Source organism: Chinchilla lanigera, unplaced genomic scaffold (assembly GCF_000276665.1).
Source record: "Chinchilla lanigera isolate Chin_1 unplaced genomic scaffold, ChiLan1.0 scaffold00089, whole genome shotgun sequence".
Classification (NCBI taxonomy): domain Eukaryota; kingdom Metazoa; phylum Chordata; class Mammalia; order Rodentia; family Chinchillidae; genus Chinchilla; species Chinchilla lanigera.
In genome coordinates, this window is record NW_004955490.1 from 136425 (window position 1) to 160924 (window position 24500).

Sequence of the window (24500 nt, forward strand, 5' to 3'; positions counted from 1 at the left end):
TCATGTAATGCAAAAAGGATCACACATGCTGGATAAGTTAAAAGTGAGAGTTAGGCTTCTAATTCTGAAGGATCATTAATTTTCACTGATAAAATCAGTAGGAGCAAGTATCTCACTGCTTCCTGTCAGCTCTGGACAAGCTGATACGCTCACAGGATACCGTTTGCATAGCACTAATGGTCAGAGAACTCTGACAAAGATACTCAAGGCTGCTCTGTGCTATATGATGCACAGCTGGAATCCCAGCTACTCACAAGTCTGAGGCAGGAGGATTACAAATTTGAGGCCAGCCTGGATAACTTAGCAAGACCCTGTCTTAAAAAATAAAGAAGGGCTGGGGATGTAGGGGGAATGTAACTCAATGGTAAGCACCCCTGGGTTTGATTCTCACTACTGCCAAAAACAAAAACAAAAATAAAATCCTCAAGTTATTTCTTGTGTCTTCACATCTGGAGTTTCAAGAGAGTTGAAAATGGAACCAGACAGTTCTGTTTTAGCATTGTGGGGAGCTGGTTTCAGGAAAACTTCTTTCCCCACCCTGAGGACACCAAAATCTGAGAGGCGCAAGTCATCTTATGTAAAATGATGTAGTATTTGCTATAAGGCACTTCATTTTATTTACCGCAGTACTGAGTACTGAACCCAGGGCATTTGCACTGAGTTACATCCCAGGTATTTATTTATTTCTTATAATTTTATTTTGAGTCAGGGTCTCACTAAGTAACTAAATTTCCCAGACTGGCCTTGAAGCTGTCATCGTCCTTCCTCAGCTTCTCAGAGTTCGGGGATTATAGGCTGTTTCATCAGGCCAGAGTTCCCATACATTTTAAATCACGTATTAGATACAGTTCCTATGCAGTGTAAGTAGTTGTTCTACTGTACTATTTAGCAAATAATGACAAGAAAAAAAGGCTGCATGTTTAGTACAGATGTAACTCCCATCCCCAATAGTCAGTCTATGGATGCAGAATCCAAGGATGCGGAGGGTCAGCTGTATTTCTTACTGGTAATTTAGTCTCTATGTATGAGAAGCAAAAGGCACTATGGTGAGTAGTGAGTGCCAAAATTCAATTTGACACAAGAAATATGTGAAGGGTTTTTTTTTAAAAAATAGTTATGGTACTGAGCATCGAACCGGGGGCTTTTGCATTGAGTTACATCCCCAGCCCTTTTTACATTTTCAGACAGAGTTTTACTAAGTTGCTAAGTTGCCCAGACTGGGCTGAAACTTGCAGTCCTCCTGCCTCGGCCTCTCGGAGTGCTGGGTTTACTGACATGCACCATGACAACACAGAGCCCGCTTGAGGGTCTTTTATGTGGCAAATATTGTGTTAGAGGTATACTTCGGTGGGAACGTGGTGGGGCAGGGGCTGAGGTAGGAGAAATAGACATAAAGAAACTCTCAGCACTCTCTCAAGGAACTAAATATTTAAAATTAAGCATATATGAGGAGAGACAGGAAATAAGAAAGGCGTCAGGAATCCCAGCACTTTGGGTGGCTGAGGCAGGAGGATTGCAAGTTTGAGCCCAGCCTGAGCAATTTAATGACTTAGCAAGACTCTGTCAAAATAAAAAGTATAAAATGACTGAGGGATGTAGTTCAGTGTGAATGTCCTGTTTTTGAGCCTTGGCACCATGGGGGTGGATGGTGGTGGCAGGGTGTGTGACAGGGATCTGTCCTTCTTCTCCTAGGTCTTTACTAAAAGGCACAGTGAGGCTTGGGAAAGACAATTAAGACTAGACAGTCATGTTCTATCCTTTTATATTCCATTTCCAGCAGTAGGAGAATATAAAACAGTTGCACTCTAATGCTTTGCCCCTTTCCCACAAAATGTGAGAGACTTAGTGCTCTTGCTCCTTATATGGCTTTACTTCTATACTAAAATTTACCATCAGCAGAGCTGGGGACGTAGCTTGGTGGCAGAGTGCTGGCTGAGCATGCACAAGGCTCTGGGTTGGTTCCATTTCTAACTTTGCAAAACAAATAAATACAACTAAGTAAAGAACAAAAAATCTTTCACCAGAGACAAGGAGCAACAAAGCTTGGTGACATATCATTAGCATTTTCTCTGTATTAAGATGGGATAAAATCCCCAAGCCACTTTAGCCCTCAAAGGTGTTAGAGTACTTCACAGTTACCTTGATGTCAGCACTGAAGTTGTTGATTTTTTGCCAGCCTGAGTTTTCCAAATGAAAGTTTGCCCATCTAAGCAGAAGCTCTTCTGGAGACAATTTCATAAGTTCTTCCAAGGTCTCACCATCTCGAAGTAAGGCAGCCAAGGCTGGAAAGAAAAAAATACCACAATACACGATAAGACAATGGTCATGGCTCGTTCTTTTGACACTATGTTAATAGAGATATAAGAATTAGTATGACATGGTTCCTGGTTTCAAGGTACTCGGTCTAATCAAAAGATAAACAGATATGTAGATAATTACTAACCAAGGTGATACTGAGAGACATAATATTATGAGAATGCACAGTAAATATTATATAAGTTATATATTTATTTATTCTTTTATTATTCTTCACATTCCAAATACCAAATAATGCTATAGATCATAAGTTTAATGTCTTTTACCTTGTGCGATGTTTACATGCATTTTTCTTATTTATAATTAACCATAGTTAATCAGTTAATTCTTGACAAGTTGAACCTATTTTAAAGGAGCGTTGCTCAATAATTTTGTTTTTGTTGAATTGAATGTGTGGAAGAAACCAATCTTTTTTACTTTTTCTTTTTGTGGTACCAGGGATTGAACCTATGGTCTCACACATACAAAACACACATTCTGCCACTGAGCAATATTCCGGCTTCAAAACCACACTCTTTAGTTTTGTTTTTTTTAGTAAACCATTCCTTAGGTAATGGATAAAGGCTTGTTGTCTGCTCACACAGGGAACTAACTAAATTTAAGCACTGTTTTAAGAAAATGTATAGTCCTTATGCAATATTGCCTCCCATAAAATGGAAGGGGATTGATATTGGACAAGACTGAAACTGTCTGATTTCTGAAGAGGTCCAAGTAATACCTAGATAGGAAAATGTCATCTTCAGTGGATGCTTGTGATTGTAATGCTCAGAGATTTAAGCCAGAGCAAAGACAACATGACCATTTACCCGGAGCCGTAACACCTCATATCTATGCACTTGACTTACTAAATGAGCCAATGTCATTTTATGCTGTTTCCCCTTTCCTTTAACTCCTTTAAGCAAGACTAACAGTACTGTGAAGAAAGCTATCAATCACAACAATTTTATTCATCCAAGTAGAGCATCAGTGCAGGGTGAGGAGCATGCACCTACCATGAAAATACTCGAAGGATGACTTGAACCCAAGAGTTCAAGACTAGACTGGGCAAAACAGCAAGACTTGGACTCAAAAAATGAAACACAAACAAAGGAGAATCACAGGATTGAAAATGTAAATGTAATGATGGCTTGAAAGTGCAAAAAAACCCCAAAAAACCAAAAACACAAAAAAAACCCAAAACCTTACAATGTGTAAAGGTGCAAAATAAGATTTAGCAGATACTATGAGATATTGAAAATACTGAGAATCCCAAGTATATGCTTTTTTTTTCAAAAGTAACTGAGGGTTGAGAAGTGATGCTAGAGATCTCTCGAAGAAAATATGAGTATACAAAGTAGTGCTTAACATTTTTTATTCTTTTGCATAGTGCTAGAGATCAAATTCAGGGTCTTGCACATGCCAGGCAAACCTTGTACCAGTTGACATTTAAAATTTTATAGGGAGAGAGTGATATAGTACTTCCAAGAACCCAGTAATAATTTTATTGATTACATATATGTATATATCCTACAAATCAATGTGTGACATAAAAATCTATGCCACAAAAAGGATGATTTTTTGCTGGTTCAGGAACTATAGGACCATCAAGAGTAGGTTAGAAGATTTTGGAAGAGGTCTAAATTTATGATAGACTATGAAAGGCATTAAAAGTAACTGTCAGGAAAGTAGAAAGGAGATTATTATTAGACAAGAAGAGAATAAGGAGGTGGAGGAGGGGAACAAGGACAGGTAATAGGGTGGATGGATATGAGCAAAATATATGAATTGAGATTTCTTCAAAATGTTCCACTGTGGGGAGAACAGGTCAACAGGTTTATGGGGGAGAAATGATCAAAGTATGCTATGTACATGTATGGATCTTTTAAAATGAAGTCCACTAATCTGCATAACCAATAAAAAAGAGTGAGAGAAAAAAGTAAAAAAAAAAGCAAGAACAAAAGTAAAGAATTTAGCAGACAATGGTGATGGAGTGGGGGCGTGTGAACAAAGTAGCAAAGGATATCAAGTTTTCGGACCTTGAGAAAATTCATTAACCTCTCTGTGCTTTTGTATATTTATTGTAAAATAAAATTTAAAGTGCCAGACAAATGTTATTTATGACTAAAGAAGAGTTACAATTAGGTTGTTTTCTTGAATAACTCTATAGCATTACCTTACATTAATTCTAGTTATCATTTGATCATCTCAATTAAGTGAAAGAATGACAGTCTGCATGGCTAGAAAAAATAACCAATAAACAACTTTTGAAATAATGACTGTGCTTTATTACCTTCATTCCTGCTTAATTCAATGTCGGCAAACAAACCAATCTTAATGATCTGCCAAAGCAGTCCCAAGACCAGATGAGGTTTCCCAGCCCGCAAATCCTCTGCACCAATATTCACAACATGACATCCAATGGCAGAAGCAGAGTTCAATGCCAAGTTCAAGTTTTCCTGTAAGACAGGCAAATTATGCAGTCACTTCTTGACTTTTCCTTTTTTTTTCAGTCTACTTCTCCCTTCACTGACAATAACCCTCAATGAGAAAACTAACTCCCTCTATTTTGCCCATATATAATTCACAGAAAACCAATTCCAGACTTCAGTGCTAAGCAGCATAACTAAAATAAATCTCTTTCTTATTGCTGTATCTTTTGCATAATTCCATGGGAAGTTGATATTTTTGTTTTTATGAAATATGCTGACACTAAAGGAAAAGACTGAGACTAAAGTAAATATATCCTTGTGAACAGAGTGTCATACTACTAAAAATGTGCAAAGACAGTCTAACAGTATGACATATACCCAAGTTCTAAAAGCGATCAATCTCCATATGCCAAGCAGTGTTCTTGTCTGAGGAAGATTTGCTAGTAGTCTTAATACTTGATGGAAGAGAACAATGCTCCATTCCCTAAGCAAGCCAGTTAATTAAGAGTGCAAATGTTTTTGCTTAATTTTGCAACATTTGAGCACATTATGTGATGAGAAGAATAGGCTTTGGTGTTAGACAGGCATTTGAACCTCGCCTCCAATATTAACCTTAAGCAAGCTACCAAACCTGAGTCACAGCTGACTTTGTGAAATCTGAATAATAATCCTAAATTGTTGTAGGAGGGTTGATTAAGTGAGAACACACAGAGTGCAGAGCCTGTGTCTGTCGAACAGGCCCTTAAAAGTAGTTTGGGGAGTAGGGAGGGACAAGCATCTCTACCTGAATGATGAAGGGTGTGAGTTTCTTTTTGTTGATTGCCCTCTCATCAATGGTATCAGGAACGGAGAGGTTGATCATTTTACTGAAATAAAAATGAAAAGAATTGATTTACTTTTAGAGACTTAATACTCATAGCTATTGTAAGGCTTACGATAAGACATCTTTCATGTAATCTAAAAGTAATTTCAATAGGTGATTTTGATCACAAAAAACTGTACATACAAAACGTAAAAAACAAAACCAAGAAAAGACCAGAGCTAAGAATGTATCAGTGGAAGAGCAATTTTCTAGCATTCCTAGGAGCCTGGATTTGATTCCTACCACTACCACCACCAACGTCAACAACAAACACAACCAAAATGTTTATAGAGCTTAGGTCTCAAAATTGGGACATATTTCCTCATTTTTCATGTTTTGGTATTCTTTACAATCTCTTATGACAATGAATAGCCTACATACTGAGAAAAACTTTACTAGATTATTGTTCAAATCCCATATTGAAGGTATATCTTTTTTAGATAATATAAATCACAATTAAAAATTATCATCTATCCATAAAGCAATGAAGTTAGTTGAACATGAGTTCTTTCTTTCTTTCTCTTTTCTTTTTCTTTCTTTCTTTCTTTCTTTCTTTCTTTCTTTCTTTCTTTCTTTCTTTTTCTTTCTTTCTTTCTTTCTTTCTCCTCTCTCTCTTTCTCTCTTTCTCTCTCTCTCTGTCTGTCTTTCTCTGTCTCTCTCTCTCTCTGTCTCTCTCTCTCTGTGCTGGGGACTGAACCAGGGTCCCATGCATGCCAGTAAGCACACCCTCTGCCACTGAGCTATGCCTGAGGCCCGGTGACCAGGTGTTTACAGAGTGTCTGAACTGTAAGCAAGCCACTACAGTTGATGATGGAAAGAAAAAGTTACTTTAATTTGGCTATAATCTGTGACTTAGAGAAATTTCCCATTTGGTAAAGCATTTATTTTTATTTCATTTTTTGCAGTGCTGGAGTTGGAACCCTCGGCCTTGTACATGCAAAATAGGTACTGTCCCACTGAGCTACATTCCCAGCCTCATTTGAAAAAATTCAGAGTTAAACTGTAATATTTTAGTTGTTTATAATACTTGCTTGACAAATTTTATTCTGCATATAAGAAACCTTGCAAATTTTAAACATTAAATAGCTCTGTATGGTCATCTCTACTAAAACAAATGGTAAATTATTTCTACTGCATATAGATGGATACAAAGGGCATATCTCACACTTTAAAAATCAGTTTTTCCAACAATCAAAATGATCTTATTGCAAACAGAGGAATTTTATACACTATACTATCATCTGAAATGTATCTATTGTCCTGTTCTAGGTACTCTATAGGTAGCAACTTAGAACTCTGAAGCAAGCAAACATTTTCTGAAATACTTGGGACCAGAAATGTTTCTGATTTTGGAATATATCTATGTATTTACAAAATTCTTTAAAATTACATTTATATTAGTATAGAATCCCATGTAATAAAACCCACCATGATATATATTGCATCCTATCTCTTGAGAGAGAGAGAGAGAGAGAGAGAGAGAGAGAGAGAGAGAGAGAGAGAGATTTTGAGGATTGGACTCAATTCTAAACAAATTTAATTTTGCGCATCATAAACACCTCATACATATAGTCTGAAGGCAATTTTTATTTCAATGTTTTATGGTGCTGGGGATCAAACTCAGGGCTTCTCACATAACAGGCAAGTACTGTACCACTAGACTACATCCCCCAGCCCAGAAGGTAATTTTATACAATATTTTTAGTGCACCTCCATTTTGACTGTGAACTGCCTCATGAGGTCAAGTATGAAATTATTCACTGGTGGTGTCATGTCAGAACTCAGTGTTTCAGATTTTGGAGCATTTCAGAGATCAGGTTTTTGTATTAGCAATGTGTGACCTATACAACAGCATGGAGGTCATAATAGATGGCAACTGAAATGTGAAGGGGGTAAACCATTGGACCACACCTACGCAGCTATGGAGAGGCAAGGTCTGAATGTGAACCCAGGCCCACAGGTTATGAAGCATGCTTTTAACCACCGTGCTGCTACACTGCCTCTGCAAATAGGAGCAGCAACAGAGAGGGTTGATAATCTTATGTTATTTCTGCTAACCTACAAGCTCTGAGGAAGCAGCAGTGACAAAAGCATTTTTCAGAAATAGGTCACTGGAGAGTGAGAACTGATGGATAGTCTCTCTTTTTTTCTTTAGTGGAGGTAGTACTTCAGAATAAATAGATACTGACACACTTAAGTTCAACAAAGTTGTAATGTTCTGCTTGCTAAATGAGACAAGAAACTGGATGCTGAGATCTTTGCCCTATAAAAAGGTACGCAGTCTGTGCCTGAGAGTTTTATGTTCATGGACAGACTTAGAGATGAAATGAAAAAGGTAGAAGCTGTTAATTTCCCCCTGGGTTTCCAGATATGAAGCTGGCAAACATCTAGAACAAATATATCAATTACACGGAAGGCTGTCTTTGGAAATCTGGATATAAAACAAGCTAACATCTCACCAAAGCACAATTCCATCACCAACAGCTTTGAACAGGTCATCAGTATTTGGATTCATTGGTATAACGTGTCTGCAATCAGGATCATTTTCCAAAGCTTTGTTTATCCAGTTAACAAAAGCATATTTTTCTTCCTCTAAAATTACATTCAATAAGAAGAAATTAAGTCATACTTTAGGGTAATTTTGATCTTCAAAGCCTATAATATTTGTACATCAGGGTTAAAAGCTAATGTGTCATAAACACGTGGTTATCCTCCTTGGAAACCCACAGGACTGGATACGACACAGCAATTAGGAATCAAAACATTAATGAACCTAGAAGGTTAACTGACCCTCAGAGAAATTAGTTACAAAACTCTTTAAGAATTACATTTATAGTAGTGACAGGCAATAAAGCCTGTTGCTATATGTATTGCATCATATCTCTTACAAACTAACAAAGCCATAAAACAAGTGCCTACAGTGCCTTTATGGCAGCATTAGTCCCAAGCCCAATAACATGTCCACAACCCCTCTGCGACACGAGGGCATCTCCCTTAGTTAGTCCATTGTAACAGCCTAAAGCAAGTGAATGGATTACCTGAGTATGAATGCTGTGTTCCTTCGCTAGACAACTCGGAAGTTCCTCCCAGAGCACAAATCCCTTCTTTCCTGTTGATTGCTTTGCGGAAAGTTTTAGCGATATCGCTGCTTTTTACCTCTTGGAAAATCTATCAATTAAAATAATTTAGTTGACTCACAATTCATTTTCAATCAGGTACAAAAAATAAGCATGTTGATTTTTTTCCTATCTTGACCACCTGCATTATTTTCCATAGGTGAAGCGTGTTAAAAGGAAAACTGGGCTTGCCGTTTAGCAGTGGTAAACAAGTTCACTATTGCTACTAATGAGGAAGCGCCACCTGCACACACTTGTCAAAAACAGTAAGTGCTACATGCATCGAATCTACTTTAAGCCAAAAACTAGTATGATTCAAAGGCACAGGTAAATCTGTTAATTTTCTATGAAGGGTAGCTTTATTCTTCTCTTGGAGAGAGAAGGCTCAAGGATCACCCCCCCCCCCGTTTAATAACCACAACTCACAATGAAAAGAAAGGTAAAAGTTTATGGCTCTAACATGTAATCCTTTTCTACCTCTTTGTATTTTGGGTTCTGCGTAATAGTATATTTCTACTTACAGCTTAAGATTTTTATTTCTCACGCACAAACATATTTATGACTGCATCAAGAACTGTTTTGTGGCCAGGCACGGTGGTGCACACCTGTAATCACAGCACTTAGAGGGCTGAGGAAGGGTGATCACAAGTTTGAACTCAGATGGGTGATGACTGAGAGACTCTGTCTCAAAATAAAAAGGGCTGGGGATAAGGCACAGTGTGAAGGCTGGGTTCAAACGTAGTACCACGTATACATACAAAAAGAAAAGGAAGGAAGGGAGGGAGGAAGGAAGGAAGGAAAGAAGGAAAAAAGAAAGAAAGAAAAGAGAAAGAGAGGGAAGAAGAGAAGGAAGGAGGGAGAGAGAGAGGAAAAAGAAAGGAAGAAGGAAGGAGAGAGAAAGTGTCAAATGACCAGCAATGGAGAATGACTATGGAGAATAGATGTAAAAAGTTGTTTTTCTGGTGATTGTCTTGTTTGGGCATTTATGTGTCCAGTTTTTCCTCACAGTAAGAAACTTGGCTCCTGAAGTTAATTTATACGTCCTGACTACACAAAAGCCGGTGGTGGTAACAAAGCAAAAGTCACATTCTCATATAACTCCTTGATTGAATGGACATTCTAAAGGTCTCTCTCTATACTTCCTAAATATTATAATTTTTCTAACCCCCAAATTTGTTCTTTATAGATCAGTGTGCATAGCTAAATTAGCCAGTGCATAGCAAATAGAAGCAAGATGTAGTAACTTTATACAACTTTTTTCAGTGCTGTATAGAATTCCTATTTAAGGAGACTTATTGAAAGAAACTTGAAAGACTACAATGGAAAACTTGTTGAACAAATGCAGAATAACTCAAAGGCCTGAGCTGGGCATGGGGGCACACACCTGTAATCCCAGCACTCAGGAGGCTGAGGCGGGAGGAACCTTGTGTGCTTGAGGTCTGCCTGGGCTACAAAGTGAGCTCAAGGCCAGCCTGAACTGCACAGCAAGACCCTGTCTCAAAAAAGACAGAAACAAAACCAAACCTCAAAGACCTTTAGTGTTGCTGACAAATGCATACTCATATACTCATCCTAGGACATCATAGCCTTAGTCTGAGGCTCATAGAAGGGGGTCACAATGCAGAGCAGTTCAGGTTGGAGTAATGTACCTCATGTGACACTAGCTAAGCTTGTACAACACTGTGTCAAGGTCTTTTAATATTTAGTCTTTCTTGGTGGGCATCTTTTTGTAATTAGTCTTCTAGAAAATGTGACCTTTTATAACTGGTAGAAAAGTTGCTAACTGGTAGAATTGTGGTCAGTAGCCCTAACACAAAGTGATCTTTTCCCATTATGATTTTCTTAAATCATGAGTTTTCTTGGATCTATAAATGTGTGTGTGTGTGTGTGTGTGTATGTGTGTGGTACTGGGAATTGAACTCAGCACATTTGCACTGAGCTGTATCCTAAGCCTTTTTTTATTTTTTAGATGGGGTCTTGCAAAGTTGTTCAGGCTGGGCTCGAACTTGAGATCCTCTTGCCTCAGCCTCCCACAGTCCTGGTATTATAGGCATGGACCATTATGCTTGGCCTATAAACAATTTTATTTAGGAAAATAGTAAGCAACAATTTTTACAAAATCAAGCTTAAGTTTCCACAGCAGAAATTTTGTGCTATACCTGTAATTTTAGAAGCAATATTATAGAATTGATGTGTGAATGTGTACCTATGTCTATATATATAAACACATATACATTAATGCCTCTAAATATTGCATGTGACTGATAAAATCACTTTTCCTCCACTATCGGTATTATACCAACTCTTGTACTAGTAAGTGTTTTGCAGTTAACGTGACTTCACAATTATTAAAATTTTTATTTATAATCTAATTTTCTTTTTCAGTCCAACTTTCATTTCATTTGATTTGTCTTAAACTTCCAAGCCAAGATTATCCAACCAAACAGCTACGTGGAAGTGTAGTAAAACTTTAACTACAATGCATTTTCATCCCATAATTTCCCCTTTGGTAGAATGCATCCACTCAGGGAAAGGACAGAATATACTAGTCTACCTCATTCTGAACTCTACTTTGTTTAGTAAAACATTATCAAGTAAATTAAAATCTGATAGGTGTATATTTCCTCATACCTGATGTACCATAAATCACTGCAATTACAAAAAGAGTTACTACCTCAGAATGAGACATAAAAAGTGACTTTTTTACTATGGGTGTTTTTGCTTCAAGCATCATTTACCTCTGAAAATTAGGTGGTTTCAGTGATAACAAATTCAGCTGAAAGATAAATCCAAATTTGTATACGTCATGGAAAAGTGGAATAATTCAAATGAAAAAACAAATTAAAAAAGAATGTCTCAGCCAGGCATGGTGGTGTATGCCTGTAATTCTATCAGCCTGTAATCCCAGCACTTGGGAGGCTGAGGCAGGAGGATGGTTGCGAGTTCGAGGCCACCCTGGGCTACAAAGTGAGCTCAAGGCCAGCCTGAACTGCATAGCGAGACCCTGTCTCAAAAAAGACCAAAAAAAGAAATGTCTTTCCTATACAATATCCTAACGCAAATAAACTTCATGCTTGAGAATAATGAATAAAATTATAATTAAATTTGTTAATTTTCAGTAGTCTTTCCAAAGTTACATAATGTGCAGTATGTGTGTGTTTGTGTATGCGATGCTGGGGACTGAACCTAGGGCCTCACACGTGCTAAGTACCACTGAGCTAACCCCCCCCCAACGCACTACATCTTTTTAAAAATTAAGTGGTACTGGAAAGCCAGGGAGGTTCTGCGATTGAGATGCATCCCCAGTTCTTTTTTTTTTTTTTTTTTTTGGTTTTTCTCCGGTACCGGGAACCGAACTCATGACCTTGCGCTTGCCAGGCAGGCGCTTTTGCCGCTGAGCTAAATCCCCAGCCCCATCCCCAGTTCTTAAAAGACTTTTTTTGGAGACAGGTTCTCTTTAAGTTGCTCATGTTATCCTTAAACTTCAAATCCTCCTGTCTCAGTTTCCTGAGTTAACTCTTTTTACAAGCTTACACCACCGCATGTGGCTTCACATATTTTTAAATACTCATGAATTCTTTCAGCTTAGCTCAAATTTTCAGTTTCATAGTATCTTCCTGTGCTCTTTAGATTTAAAATTTTTTCAAAGGATAAGGAAGAATTGAAAATTTGCTTATCTCTCAAGTTGATTCACTGCATGAGAATCTGCACTTTCTACTGTAGCAAATACATTGGTAGAATGGATGATAAAGCTGTTTGGGTATAAGTTTTGGCTTAACGAGAATCTCAGAAACCAGAGACAGCACAAGGCGGCCCACTGTGCTTCAGTTTTCTCAATGAACCTTTTCAAAAGCTGCCACGGTGACCCTAATGAGCTCACTGTTGTGTGCTGTTTTCCCCCTCCGAGGAAGCACTAGCTTTGTCATCTGTGAACAAACTCCTGGTGTCCTCTGCAGGCAGCACCATCCACTCTCATTCCTGACACCTTTTCCAGTCTCTTCTGTGGAATATATATTTCTCATTCCTTGTGCAAGTTTCATTGGCTTTTTCCCAAAGACTCTCAGCAGCAACCAGCTAACTCCTTGTGACCTCAAAGTTAGCTGATCCAGGTCTAGTGGCCAAACCAAAACAATCCAGAAGCATATGACTTGAGAAGGAAAGATTTCAGCCAAACTTGGGGGAAAAAAAGCAACAACTGGTTTCCACTGTTTGGGGCTTATTGCCAAAGGAGCAGGTTAGAATTTTTCTCTTTCTTTTTTTTTTTTTTTTTTTTTTTTGGACTTTGTTTTAAGCCTATACTTGGAAAAGAATACTTCTTAAGAAAAATAGTAGTCAGCTACCAAATATGGTGGTGCATGCTTGTAATTCCAGCACTTTGGAGGCTGAGGCAGGAGGATTTAGAATTCAAGGCCCAGTTTCAAAAAATAAAAATAATAGTTAGGTAGGATACCACAAGGAGAATCACTTAAGCCCAGGAGTTTGGGTCAAGCTTAGGCAATGTAGTGAGACTCCCATCTCTAAATAAATCAATAAATCATCTCAACAACTAGCACCTATGTAACATTTACTGTATGCCTGGCACTGTTCTAAGCACTTTACTTATTCTGCCCATATTAAGTTATTTAAACCTGTGAACCCAGTACAGTTAGTGAAACTCTTCAAAACAGTAAAAAACTTACTATCATTATTCAAGAACAAGTTTCTCATTATGAAAATAAAAATTCAATAGTTATTTCTGCCAAAGAACTTATTGACATACCAGCATTTCACAAGCAAAGAAAAATATGCCTATTATCTGATAAACATAAAAACTTAGTAATTTAGTTTTGAAATACTTAGAAGAGACAAAAACAAGCTGTTAATTTTTTGTATTTGAAGTTTATATTTAGTTGTGGTGGTCTTTTCTGCTATATGTGTTTTCTAAGATTAATATAAACTGATTTTGTTTGTAGCTTGGTTTACAAGTAACACCTCAATCTACAATTCAAATTAAAAAAAGAAAAACCTATCATGCAAGAACATGTTTATTTCTCTTCCCTCATACTAATATCTTGGCTAACTACACTCTACTCAAACTTTATTTGTACCAAAACTAATCAGCGTTCACTGCTACTTGGAGCTGCTTTAAATTTACAATTAAACATGCAGTCACAAAGGGAGCAAGTTATACAACAGAGGACATGCAAGTGCTCAAATTACAAATCAACTGAAACTTACTATTGAACATAGAATTCAAAACAAAAGCCTTTGGCCATAACTGGAGACAAAAATAGTGGGAGGAAATCAGTATTTCGAAAGAAAAATGGCAAGAACTATATTATTATAATTATGACACAAGTCTGCATTTTTAAGACAATAACACTCGCTCAAAATGCTGACAGCTGACTAGACATCATTACTTAATCAATTCTCTTCTTGATCTTCTAGAGTATTTCGAAGGAGTTAACTCTTAATTGGAAAGGACAAACTAAAATTTCACTGGCCATGGTGAGCCACAGTAACAAACAGGGCATAGGTTGCAGCTGTCTTGGGCCAAAAATAAATCATGGAAAAGGCGGATAGAAGTGCTAGGAACTTTGTGACCAATATTAGGCACTGACTTTTAGCTTGAAACATATTAAAAGGGATGTCTAATAAGATGTAGTCAAACTCAGCCTTAAGTTAAGAATAAATAAATGCATAAAATCTTAATGATGTTCTTAGTTGAAGGAAGAAGCCATAGCTGTTCTTTATATCTCAAATAGCTTGTCAATAAATATAAACTGACAATGGCGGAAGCCTAGGAAATCTAGACTTCAATTGCTAGCAGCTGAAGGAGGCAGACGTTGATAAAGAACCAAGTGCCTGCCACACGTAGCTTCCAAGCACTGGGTTGGGGATATAGCTCAGCAGCACAGCACCTGACTGGCAAGCGCAAGGTCCTGAGTTCGATTTTCAGTACCAAAAAACAAAACAAAAAGAGTTTCCAAGCACTGAGCACAAAACACTACACTAAGTGCTAGAAGGAGGGGCTAGGAGAGTTGTAAAATCAGCCAGGAGTCTTCAGGCACATTTGATGACACCAGAGAAAAAAACTGAAAAATTTAAATGCCTCTTCCAATGGACTAAAAAGATATGCTTCTAACATTTAATTATCAAAATGATCGCCCTAGAGAAAATGGTAGACTTAAATACCACTACCACGGGAGGAGAAAGCATTTTTTTAATCAGAAGGTTCAACTTAGGAAGCTTCTAAGACTGTGAGTCAGAGTGTATCATTAAAATTGTGGAGCATAGCGTTCACTGCAGGAGAGAGAAGGAATGCTTCAAGGATGTCATTTAGCACCTTGAAGGATGCCCTGTAATGATGCCCCTAGAATCTGTTCACCTTCCACAGCGAGCATTGTGTTGTGTCTTTTTTCTTTTCCTCAATTCTTTTATGATATTTAGTGGCTGAAAGAACTAATCAAATTGAGTGGGCAGGACAACATAGATGTTATTAGTTATATGAGTAATAACATGCCTACTTAGCTACTTTATAGAATATTACTTATACTATAAGGTCTCACTAGACAAAGGAATACTTAATTACTTCTAATCACTGTGGACTTTCACATACTTACATAAACAAATTCATCAAAACTTATCTTCCCATCTTTATTTCTGTCACCATCCAGCATGAGTTTTTGAATAATTTCTCTCACTTTATATCCAGGCAATGGCATATTAGCTTCCTTGAACAGTTCATGAAGTTCATAGTCACAAATGAATCCATTGCTGTTGAGATCTTTGTAAGACGGGTAAGCAATAAGAAAAGGAAAAAAATTGGAGAAATATGTTAACCAATTAAAAGTATCTTTTCTTCATTTTTGGTTCAGTTCATAAGCTCACTTAATCACAATCTTTTATTTTCAGAGCTCAAAGATGTTAGAAATGGAAATGCAAATTTTAAGGGAAAGAGCAAGGTTTTACACCATGTATCCTGTACCTGAAACAGTGTATAAGAAGTTTTACTTAAAAATAGCACCCCTAACTTTAAGAAAGTATTGTTGGTTAATACAACTATTATTAAATCACAGACGTAAGAGGACATTAAACAAAGCAATACACTGTACACCAACAAAACACTGGCCTGGTACAAAGCAATTTCTACTGTAAATATTTAGGAGTTTTATGTTCCTATTGCATTAATCTAAAATAAGTTTTATGAATTAGCACTGATTCCATTCCAAAGTACACCTGAAATGAAGCAACCACCTTCAGGGCCACTTGTTTTTTCAAGAGTTAATGTAAACAAACATTAAGCCAAGACAAATACAGAGTTCACAAAAATAAATGCAGTACTCAGTAAAGCAGATGTTCAGTATGTCTCTATAAATAACCTTTTTATTTTTGTGCTACTGCAGTTTTAGCAGAATATGTATGGAAGTACTGATTAAATGAATGGTGCTTATTCTGACACTGTTAGAAATGGAAGAAGAAATAAAACCAGGCTGGGGTACAGTTCAGTGGTGGGTTGCTTACTTAGTGTGTTTGAGGCCCTAGGTTCCATCCTTAGCACTTAAAAAAAAGAAAAAGAACTCTGATCAATGACCACAAGTTGATTTATTGAAAAGGAGGGCTAATGTCCTAAGGCTTGTAAGCACTTGTATTTGATTTTTTATTTGTTTGTATGTTTGGATTTTTTGTTGTTTTGTTGAGACAGGGTCTCACTTCGCAGTTCAGGTTGGCTATCATCCTGCCTCAGCCTATAATCCCAGCCTGCCTCAGGCGCCTCAGCCTGTAATCCTGTAATCCCAAATGCTGGGATTACAGATCTGCACCACCACACCTGGCTAGTATATGTGTATAGTAAATAGATTTTTACTTTCACCAGCAAATATCAAATACAGAAATGAAATTATAATAGGAGAATTCAGGTGCTGCCATACATGCTTGTGGTCCTAACTAATTGGGAGTCTAAAGAAAGAGGATCACGAGTTCCAAGCCAGCCTGGGCAACTTAGCAAAAGCCTGTCATAAAAAAGATCTGAGGATGTAGCCTTAGATTCCACCCTAGTACTGAAAGAAAAATTATAACAGAAAGTTATAATCTGTATTTTGAACAGATAAATGACTCAGGATGACCACAACATCCTTCAAGGGAAGATCTTGTGACTTGGTAATCTATTTGATACATTACTTAGAAACTCTACCAGGTCCTACTGTTGGGACAAAAGATACAGCAGACAAAAGACAGTTTTGTACTTGAGCTCACACTCTAACCACAAAGCATAAATAACGTATAATAGGAGACATGAATATAAAATATAAAATAACAATATTAGTGCTGTGAAAAAAAATAAAGCAAGGCAAAGCATTTGAGCAGGGGCTATATTGCCTCCCTGAAGCCCAGAGCCATTCAGAAATCAGTAGAGATATTTTGATTGCTACGACTGCACAGGGAGAAGATTTTCCGGGCATGCAGTGGGTATAGGCCAGGGATGCTGCAAACATCCTACATCCTACAATGCATATGTTCCCCCTTGTTATGCAATGCAGAGCTATGCAACCCAAAAGGTCAAGAGTGATTTAAGTTAAGTAACCTCGGGTCCTAGTGATGATGTGGAAGAATGCTATTTAGACAGAATGGTCAAGAAAGGCCACTTTAATGAGGTTATATTTGAATATAAACTTGTAGGAGGTAAAGGAGCAAACCATGTGGCTATGCAGGGGAAGAGATTTAAGGCAGAGGAAATGGCAAATACAAAGTCTGGGATGCAAAAATGCTTCTTGGGAAATGCTAGAGATCCTGTATGCCTTGTGCAGAGTGAGCAAAGGGGAAAGTGCAAGGCAGATTGCAAAGGCAGATTGTGTAGATTTCTAGACCACAGTACATATTTTGGATTTTTAAGTGGTATCTAAGTGCAATCATATTAGCTGTTTTGTCAATTCCTAAATAGTAAACATCCTACATAAGATTGTGTGTGTGTGTGTGTGTGTGTGTGTGTGTGTGTGTGTATTTTTGTCCTGTTTTGTTTTGTTTTTGTAGTGCTGGGGATCAAACTCAGGGCCTTGAACATACTAGGCAATAGCTTTACCTCTGAGCTATATCTGCAGCTCAAAAGCTGATAAAATTCTATGTTTAGTCTCAATGCAGTATACTTTTAGGGTCAAAGAGACTTTTTTTGTCCACTGCTTGGAACTGAATGCAGGGCTTCATGCATGTGAAGAGCCTCATGTTCTGCACTGAGCTATACTCCTACCACCTAGAAGTTAAATCTTTCTTTCTTTCTTTCTTTCTTTCTTTCTTTCTTTCTTTCTTTCTTTCTTTCTTTCTTTCTTTCTTTCTTTTCTTTCGTTTAGACTCAGTCTCCCTATGGAGTAATCCAGAGTCCAGCAGGCTGATCTTCTGCTGTCAGCATCTCATGTGCTGGGATTACCACCATGTACCATCACTCTCAGCTGGTCAGATACTCTTAAACATTGTTCACTACATTTAAAAATCTATCAGTTAGCTGGGTGGTGGCACGTACCTGTAATCCCAGCTACGTATTTGGGAGGCTGAGACAGGAGATTGCAAGTTAGTGGTCAGCTGGGGCAATTTAGCAAGAGCTTGTCTCAAAATAAAATTTAAAAAAGGGTAGGATAGGGCTGGACATGTAGTTCAGCGGCCTGCCAAGCATGTTAGAGGTCTTGGAGCTAATCCTCAGTGTCACAAAACAAAACAAAAAATCCAATCATAACAAAGAAAAATTATCAATTAAAAGTATGTACTTTGGAAATATCAATTTCAAGCTTCTCAATACTTCCGAAAAAAAAACTGAGTACTTTGGACCAAAGTACTCAGTTTCCCTAGGGCATATCTTCGCTTTCTTTGTTTTGAATGTATAAAAGGTCATATATCATACTCTTCTACATATAAACTGTTTAGATGTAGAAATCAAACGAGCAATATCCGCAGTTACTAAACAGAACAAAGTAATCTGCATAGCATTGTGGCAGAATTTGAGCCACTCTTTGATTTTTTCTTTCTTCAGTGTCTACAGCCAAATTTATCCCCAGGTCCCAGGCAGAGGACTCAGAGTCCATAAGCGGCAGAGCTTGCTGTGGCAGCCATCTGGGTCAGACCACAGCATGGTGAAATGAGGGCTGAATTTCACGTGACTGTAGGTGAGCAACTCTTGATACACGGGAATCTTGGGTTCAGATACACCCACTCCCATGCAATGCCAATCTGTTTCTTCCATTTTCTTTATAAAATTCACATGGACCTCAGTACTAGGAACAGAGTGTGACAGAAGCAAAAGGTACATAGCATAGTTGAAGGGACACAAAATGGGAGCAGTGTGACTCAGGATGTAATTTCAACTTGGCTACTAGTTTGCGCAAGTCACCTCTCTAGGTCTTAGTGTTCCCAGCTTAAAAGGAGTGCTTTGGACCAAACAGTCTCTGATGTCCCTTTTGACTCACACTGATTCTAAATCAGAACATTCAGGCTTTTACAACCTCTTCCTCCCACACACATATTTTTGAAACCAGAGACAGAATAATGATGCATATCAAAAACAGATATAGAGATAATATTCTGATCGCTGCTATACCTCATTACCGATATATAATATTGTTTTGTTTTAAATACCTTTAGAGAAGGAAATAACTTACTCCTCTTAACTTGTTAAAACTTCAGTGGTTTTTGACTTCTGAAATGGGATAGCTGAGGATAATTTAATCTTTTGTTATTGATTCCAGCGTAGACTTGGCATAACAGGTAGTCAGTAGTTGTTCTTAATAATAATAGAAGTGGTAGGTAGAGATACTGTAAGCTAAATACTGGAAAACCACAAGGGATTGAAATCTACATGAAAGTGGCCGAGGCACTAAGCCTCATCTGGCAGTTTATTTGTATTACGTGGAAATCAAGGGTTGGGATCAGAGGGAAGTACCATTTGCATGAATTCTCTCTACAATAACCTCTCTTGAGCATTAATTAGACGACCGCTCTTTGATGTGATTAAAAGATGTCATAAAGTCGCCACCCTAAAATATAACATAAAATGACCACATGTGGAAACTCCTTTTCGAAGTTAGAGTAGTAATAACAAATGCTTTTAAGTAAAGGACAGAAAAACATGAAAGAGTTGGAGAAATTAGAATTTGTTATTATATGACCGTCTTTGTTATAGGTTGCACACCTCTTGATTCAGATTTAGCCTTGTAGATGGTAAGCAATGGGAAAAAAATTACGTTTGTAGAATCACTAGGTGCCAGGCATTGACTGCAGGAGAAAAAAATCCTCTAATCCTGGATGAGGGCTTTAAAAACAAAACTAAACAACTGACAAAAAATACAGAAATAGCACTAAAAAGACTGACTGGCAATTCATCAGGAAACCAAAACTTGACAGAAATATCCCTTAAATAACATTCAATCTCATTCCCTTTGTTCTAATCCTGTCCCCACCCAGCAGCCTTCAGATCTGTAATTTGGTTTTCTAAGTGAGCACACCCACCAAGGAGAGCCCAAGTAGGCTAGCAGGGGTGGCTGTCAGGTTAGGTTTCTTTCCAAATGTAGAAACCTGCTTTGACATTATTAAAAATACCATGTAGCTGGCTAGGGTGGGCACACCTCTAGTCCCAGCTACTCAGCAGGCCGAGGTAGGATTGCTTGAGCCCAGGAGTTCAAAGCCAGCCTGGGCAACAGAGAAAAACCCTGTCTCATCAAAATAAAAATAAAATAAAATCAAAAAATGAAATAGCTTAATCCTGGATGAGGGCTTGCTGAGTATCTGCTTGATCACAGGCACTGAATTGGATCCCAAAGATGTACAAATTAGACAAAACCCCTGGGTCTCACTTTAACCAGTGTCTTCTAAATCCTTGTAAAATTTTTGAGTCACTTGAGAGATCTATCTTTTATATTCCCAGAGATGAGAAGAACATGTGACATCTTTTAAAAGTTCTACCTAGTCTTCCATTTTCCTGTACTCCATCAGCAGATGTTAATCCCCCTAATACTATCTGCAGTGATCAAAGGCATTTCAGCGTTAGTACTAGTAAATTATATCAAGCCATTCTTAGAGCTCCTAAATCACATATTTTGAAGAAAATAATTTAAATTTCAATAAGAAGGCAGAGGGAGCCTAAAACAGCAGCTAGCAATTAATTTTACAAAATCCTCTCTCCCAGCTGGTCAAAGTACTTGAAAGACAAAATAGCATGCAATTACTTTTAAAGAGTTTTATGTTAATTTTATTTTCAAGCCCCAGTTTCAAAAAACAAAACAAAACAAAATGCATCCTTAAGCATTATCAGGGATCTGATGTGCTTTGAAAGGTCAGAAAATGCGGTAGCTTAATGGCGTTTCAGAAAGTGTCCCTCTCATCAGTGACGTTAACCAGGAGCTCAAATTTGCATTAGAAGGTAAACTTTTCCTACTGGAAGTTTTGACATAAACAATGAGAATTTAATAATGCATGAGCCCAGAAAATATTGAGCTACATTGAAAGCAGTTTTAACAACTGGAAACTATGTCACAACCATCACGTACGATGGTGGCCCTTTATTTTCGCATCAAAACTGTCAGAATTCTGGAAGCCTTTTCTGGCTCATTTCCCACTTGCAACTATACATTGGCACGGGGTGGAAAAGTCTGTGTGTTTGGAAGATTCGTCTGTTCTAGCATTATATTTTCAATCAGCTGATAAAACAGACATGAATGATCACTCACCCTGTATTATCCAGGGCGGTCTCAACGTTTCTGCCAGCACAAGTCTCAAATTTTTTGATTCAGAAAATACGGTCAGTATGGGCAGACATTAACAAGTACTGGGAAAGAGAAACACCACCTAAGCACTAGACAAAGTGCTGACAGAAAGTAAAGGGCTCACTTGTAATAATAAGACCCAGCATCCTTTCAGAAAAAGACTAAAAACCCTCCACTATACTTTAAAAAATTCACTAAGCGCTTTCAATACGGCACCAGACACGCCTATCTTTCATATTGGTTACTGAATTCATCAGAAAAAAACCAACTGTTTGCTGCAAGGAATTTTCTCTGTCTCTGTCTTTCTCAGATGACACGTTAGACTCACATCTGCATTTTGTTTTAAAGGAAATCTCATTTTCTCTTATGAAGTATTATTATAAATGCCAGTTACCTCTCCCCAACACTCTCCCTCAAGTAACCTCAGAGTAAATAAACTTATTATACAGCCATGTTCCTGCAGAAGTTTGAATCACACCAAGAATGCATATCCTTAAAAGGAAATGTTTTCCCTCCCCTTGCATCCTGTTATTTAAGCTATTTTAAGGACTTGTCTGGAGAAAGCTGAGCCAGAATTCAAGTGGTTTTGATTTTAGCTGCTGTTTTACATTGCCCTTGTCCAGGTGGTATGTGCTGCCATCTACTTCTTCAAATACATTTTTGGGGTGCAAATTTGTCTTATAAATCTGACAGTAGGGAAGACTAGGACTTCCTTTAACCCTCAGGTCGAGTGTGTGTGTGCTGTGTGTGTACTGCTTTAACTACCCTTGTATCTGTCTAAATGTGGAATTGTTAGTTATACAGAAGTCTCATATTGTGTGGCTTCATCTGTGACACACATGTGGCCCCTTTATTAACTCTGGAGAGTGCTCATTTAAGACTTAAGAAACCCAATCCAGTGCAGATGTACATCTTTTCAGAAAAGCTGGATTTAAAAGTTCAGTTTGAGCAATATAATTCACAAATTTTCAACACCAAGAACTGATAACAAGAATCTAAATGTCTAATAATGGATTTGTACACACACACAATCCTAAATGCTGATGAAAGCTCACAAAATATTGATTTAAAAGACTTAGGCAAAAGACTTCTACAGAAGAATTTATATTCCATCCTGAGATCTAAACCGTCAAGTCGAGCTTTCATTAGGCATTAAAAGGCAGCTGCTAAACATCTCCAGATGCTTAGCTAAATGCGGGGTTGGCCTTTCACAGCTTCTACCTTTTGAGGTAGCTCAGTGCAGCAAATACGAGAGGCAGTTTAATGAGTCCCAGCCACGGTAGGCTAGAGCTTGCTACATTAAGAGTTCAATTATGGATTCCTGAAGATGGAGGTCAAGTACAGCTAAAGACTGCATCAGTTTAGAGGACTAAGAACAGGCAATCAAAAATGTTGCTTATCAATCCTTTTTGCAAATATTTCCAGCAGTTCAGACATCACTTTCCACTTTCTGCTACTTTAAAAATACCTACACGATCAAGGCTAGAGTCATGCTTGAGTATTGGCTATTGCCTTAGTGTGCTAGAGTCCTCGAAAAGTAACTGCTGATCTTATTCACTAGCTATGGGCTTTGTAGCAGTCAGTCACCAGGGTAGGAACATGTTAAAAAATACCTACATGCTTACCTGAGTGTGTTCCCACACATGTGTGCTCTTGCTGTCTCCCGTACATGTGCACCCCTATCTTCCACACTGTCAATGCATAGTTTCAGGCCAGCCCAGTATATCCTTTTTTAAAATTTTTTTTGATTTTTGCAGTACTAGGGATCAAACACAGGGCCTTGCATATGCTGGGCAAGCACTCTATAACTGAGCTACATCCGCATCCTTTTTATTTTGAGACAGGGTCTCACTAAGTTATCTAGGCAAGCCTCAAAATTGCAATCCTCTGCCTCAGCCTCCCAAATGATGGATTTATAGGCACATACTACCATACCTAGTTCAAATCCATCCACTTCTAATACTTCAGAGATAATTAATCCAATGGCTCATTGAAAGGCCACTGTTTGTTTATTTTTTTAGTTGGCCTATAGCTTTACTTTTTAAGGCATAGTTAAACAAATGTGCACTTGCATAGTTCTATTCAATACTAAAAGTAAATTTAACTAAACCACCATGGTTTTTTCTTGGTGGCATCACCTTGATGTGGCTTTTAAATACTAGAGAATATCAAGTAATTGGAAAAAAGCCTCAACATCCTGGGATGAGAGAAATCTGGTACAACTAAAAATCACCACAACCAAAAATTTTTGACTTAGTTTGGAGGGAATTCTCAAAGGAATACACCCACACTATGTCTAGTCATTTAAGAACCCTTTTATTCTTATATGTCAAAAGGGATAAATTTCATGTTTAAATTTCAATAGAAACTTTCTTAGGAGAGAAAAATGTCTACTTGAAAGGAAGTGTTTGCAGTAATAAAGCAAAACTGAGCTCCCCAAGTTTGTCCCCATGGCAAGCAGTAACACAAATGACTATTAGCTTCCTCAGCAAAATAACAGTCTTAGAATGTAGAAGACGTTTTCTATTTGGTAAAATAGTTCCTAACTGTTCTTTAAAGTTTTAGCTGTACCTTTTTAGAAAGAAGTTATACAGAATAGTAGCATTTCAATTAAAATAGAAACATTAAAAAGTAGGGGAGAAATGAATTAAGTTTTTTCTATTCAAATAGGAAATACTGGAAACAATTGTTGAAAAAATTCAAATAATTACATGAGACTGGAACTTAAAACTAAGCAGGTGCAGAAAGTGAGTGAAAGGGGGCCTTTACATCTTAATACTCAATGTATTGCTAGTAAAGAGAGTTTCAAAGCACTATTAATTTATTGAACAAAACCTGTGATTAGTGGTAATTACAGAGATTTTCTCCACATGCTATGATTTTGCCAAATTTCTAAGGAGATAATCAAGGCTATTATTGTTAATAGATGGGGAAAATCATATAATGGTTTCCATATTTTGTTACAATTGAACTGAGACAAAGTAGTCCTCTCCACCCCTCCCCCCCCAATAGGAAACAATCCTCCTTAACAGGAAAATACGTTATACAGCCTGTTTCAAAAATAAAGTTTTCCTGA

The 24500-nt window shown here is 37.6% G+C and overlaps 1 protein-coding gene across 2 annotated transcripts in view; it reads right to left on the reverse strand.

The window, feature by feature from the left end:
• The window catches only part of Pls3 (plastin 3), a 95240-nt gene that overhangs the window by 10512 nt on the left and 60228 nt on the right, over nucleotides 1–24500 (reverse strand). For both annotated transcript variants that reach the window (XM_005404619.2, XM_013504543.1), the window contains exons 3-8: nucleotides 15305–15468; nucleotides 8625–8754; nucleotides 8046–8178; nucleotides 5509–5590; nucleotides 4586–4751; nucleotides 2140–2282 (exon numbers count right to left, since the gene is read on the reverse strand). In XM_005404619.2, coding sequence (XP_005404676.1) covers nucleotides 2140–2282; nucleotides 4586–4751; nucleotides 5509–5590; nucleotides 8046–8178; nucleotides 8625–8754; nucleotides 15305–15468 — 818 coding nt within the window. The remainder of the gene's footprint in view (nucleotides 1–2139; nucleotides 2283–4585; nucleotides 4752–5508; nucleotides 5591–8045; nucleotides 8179–8624; nucleotides 8755–15304; nucleotides 15469–24500) is intronic.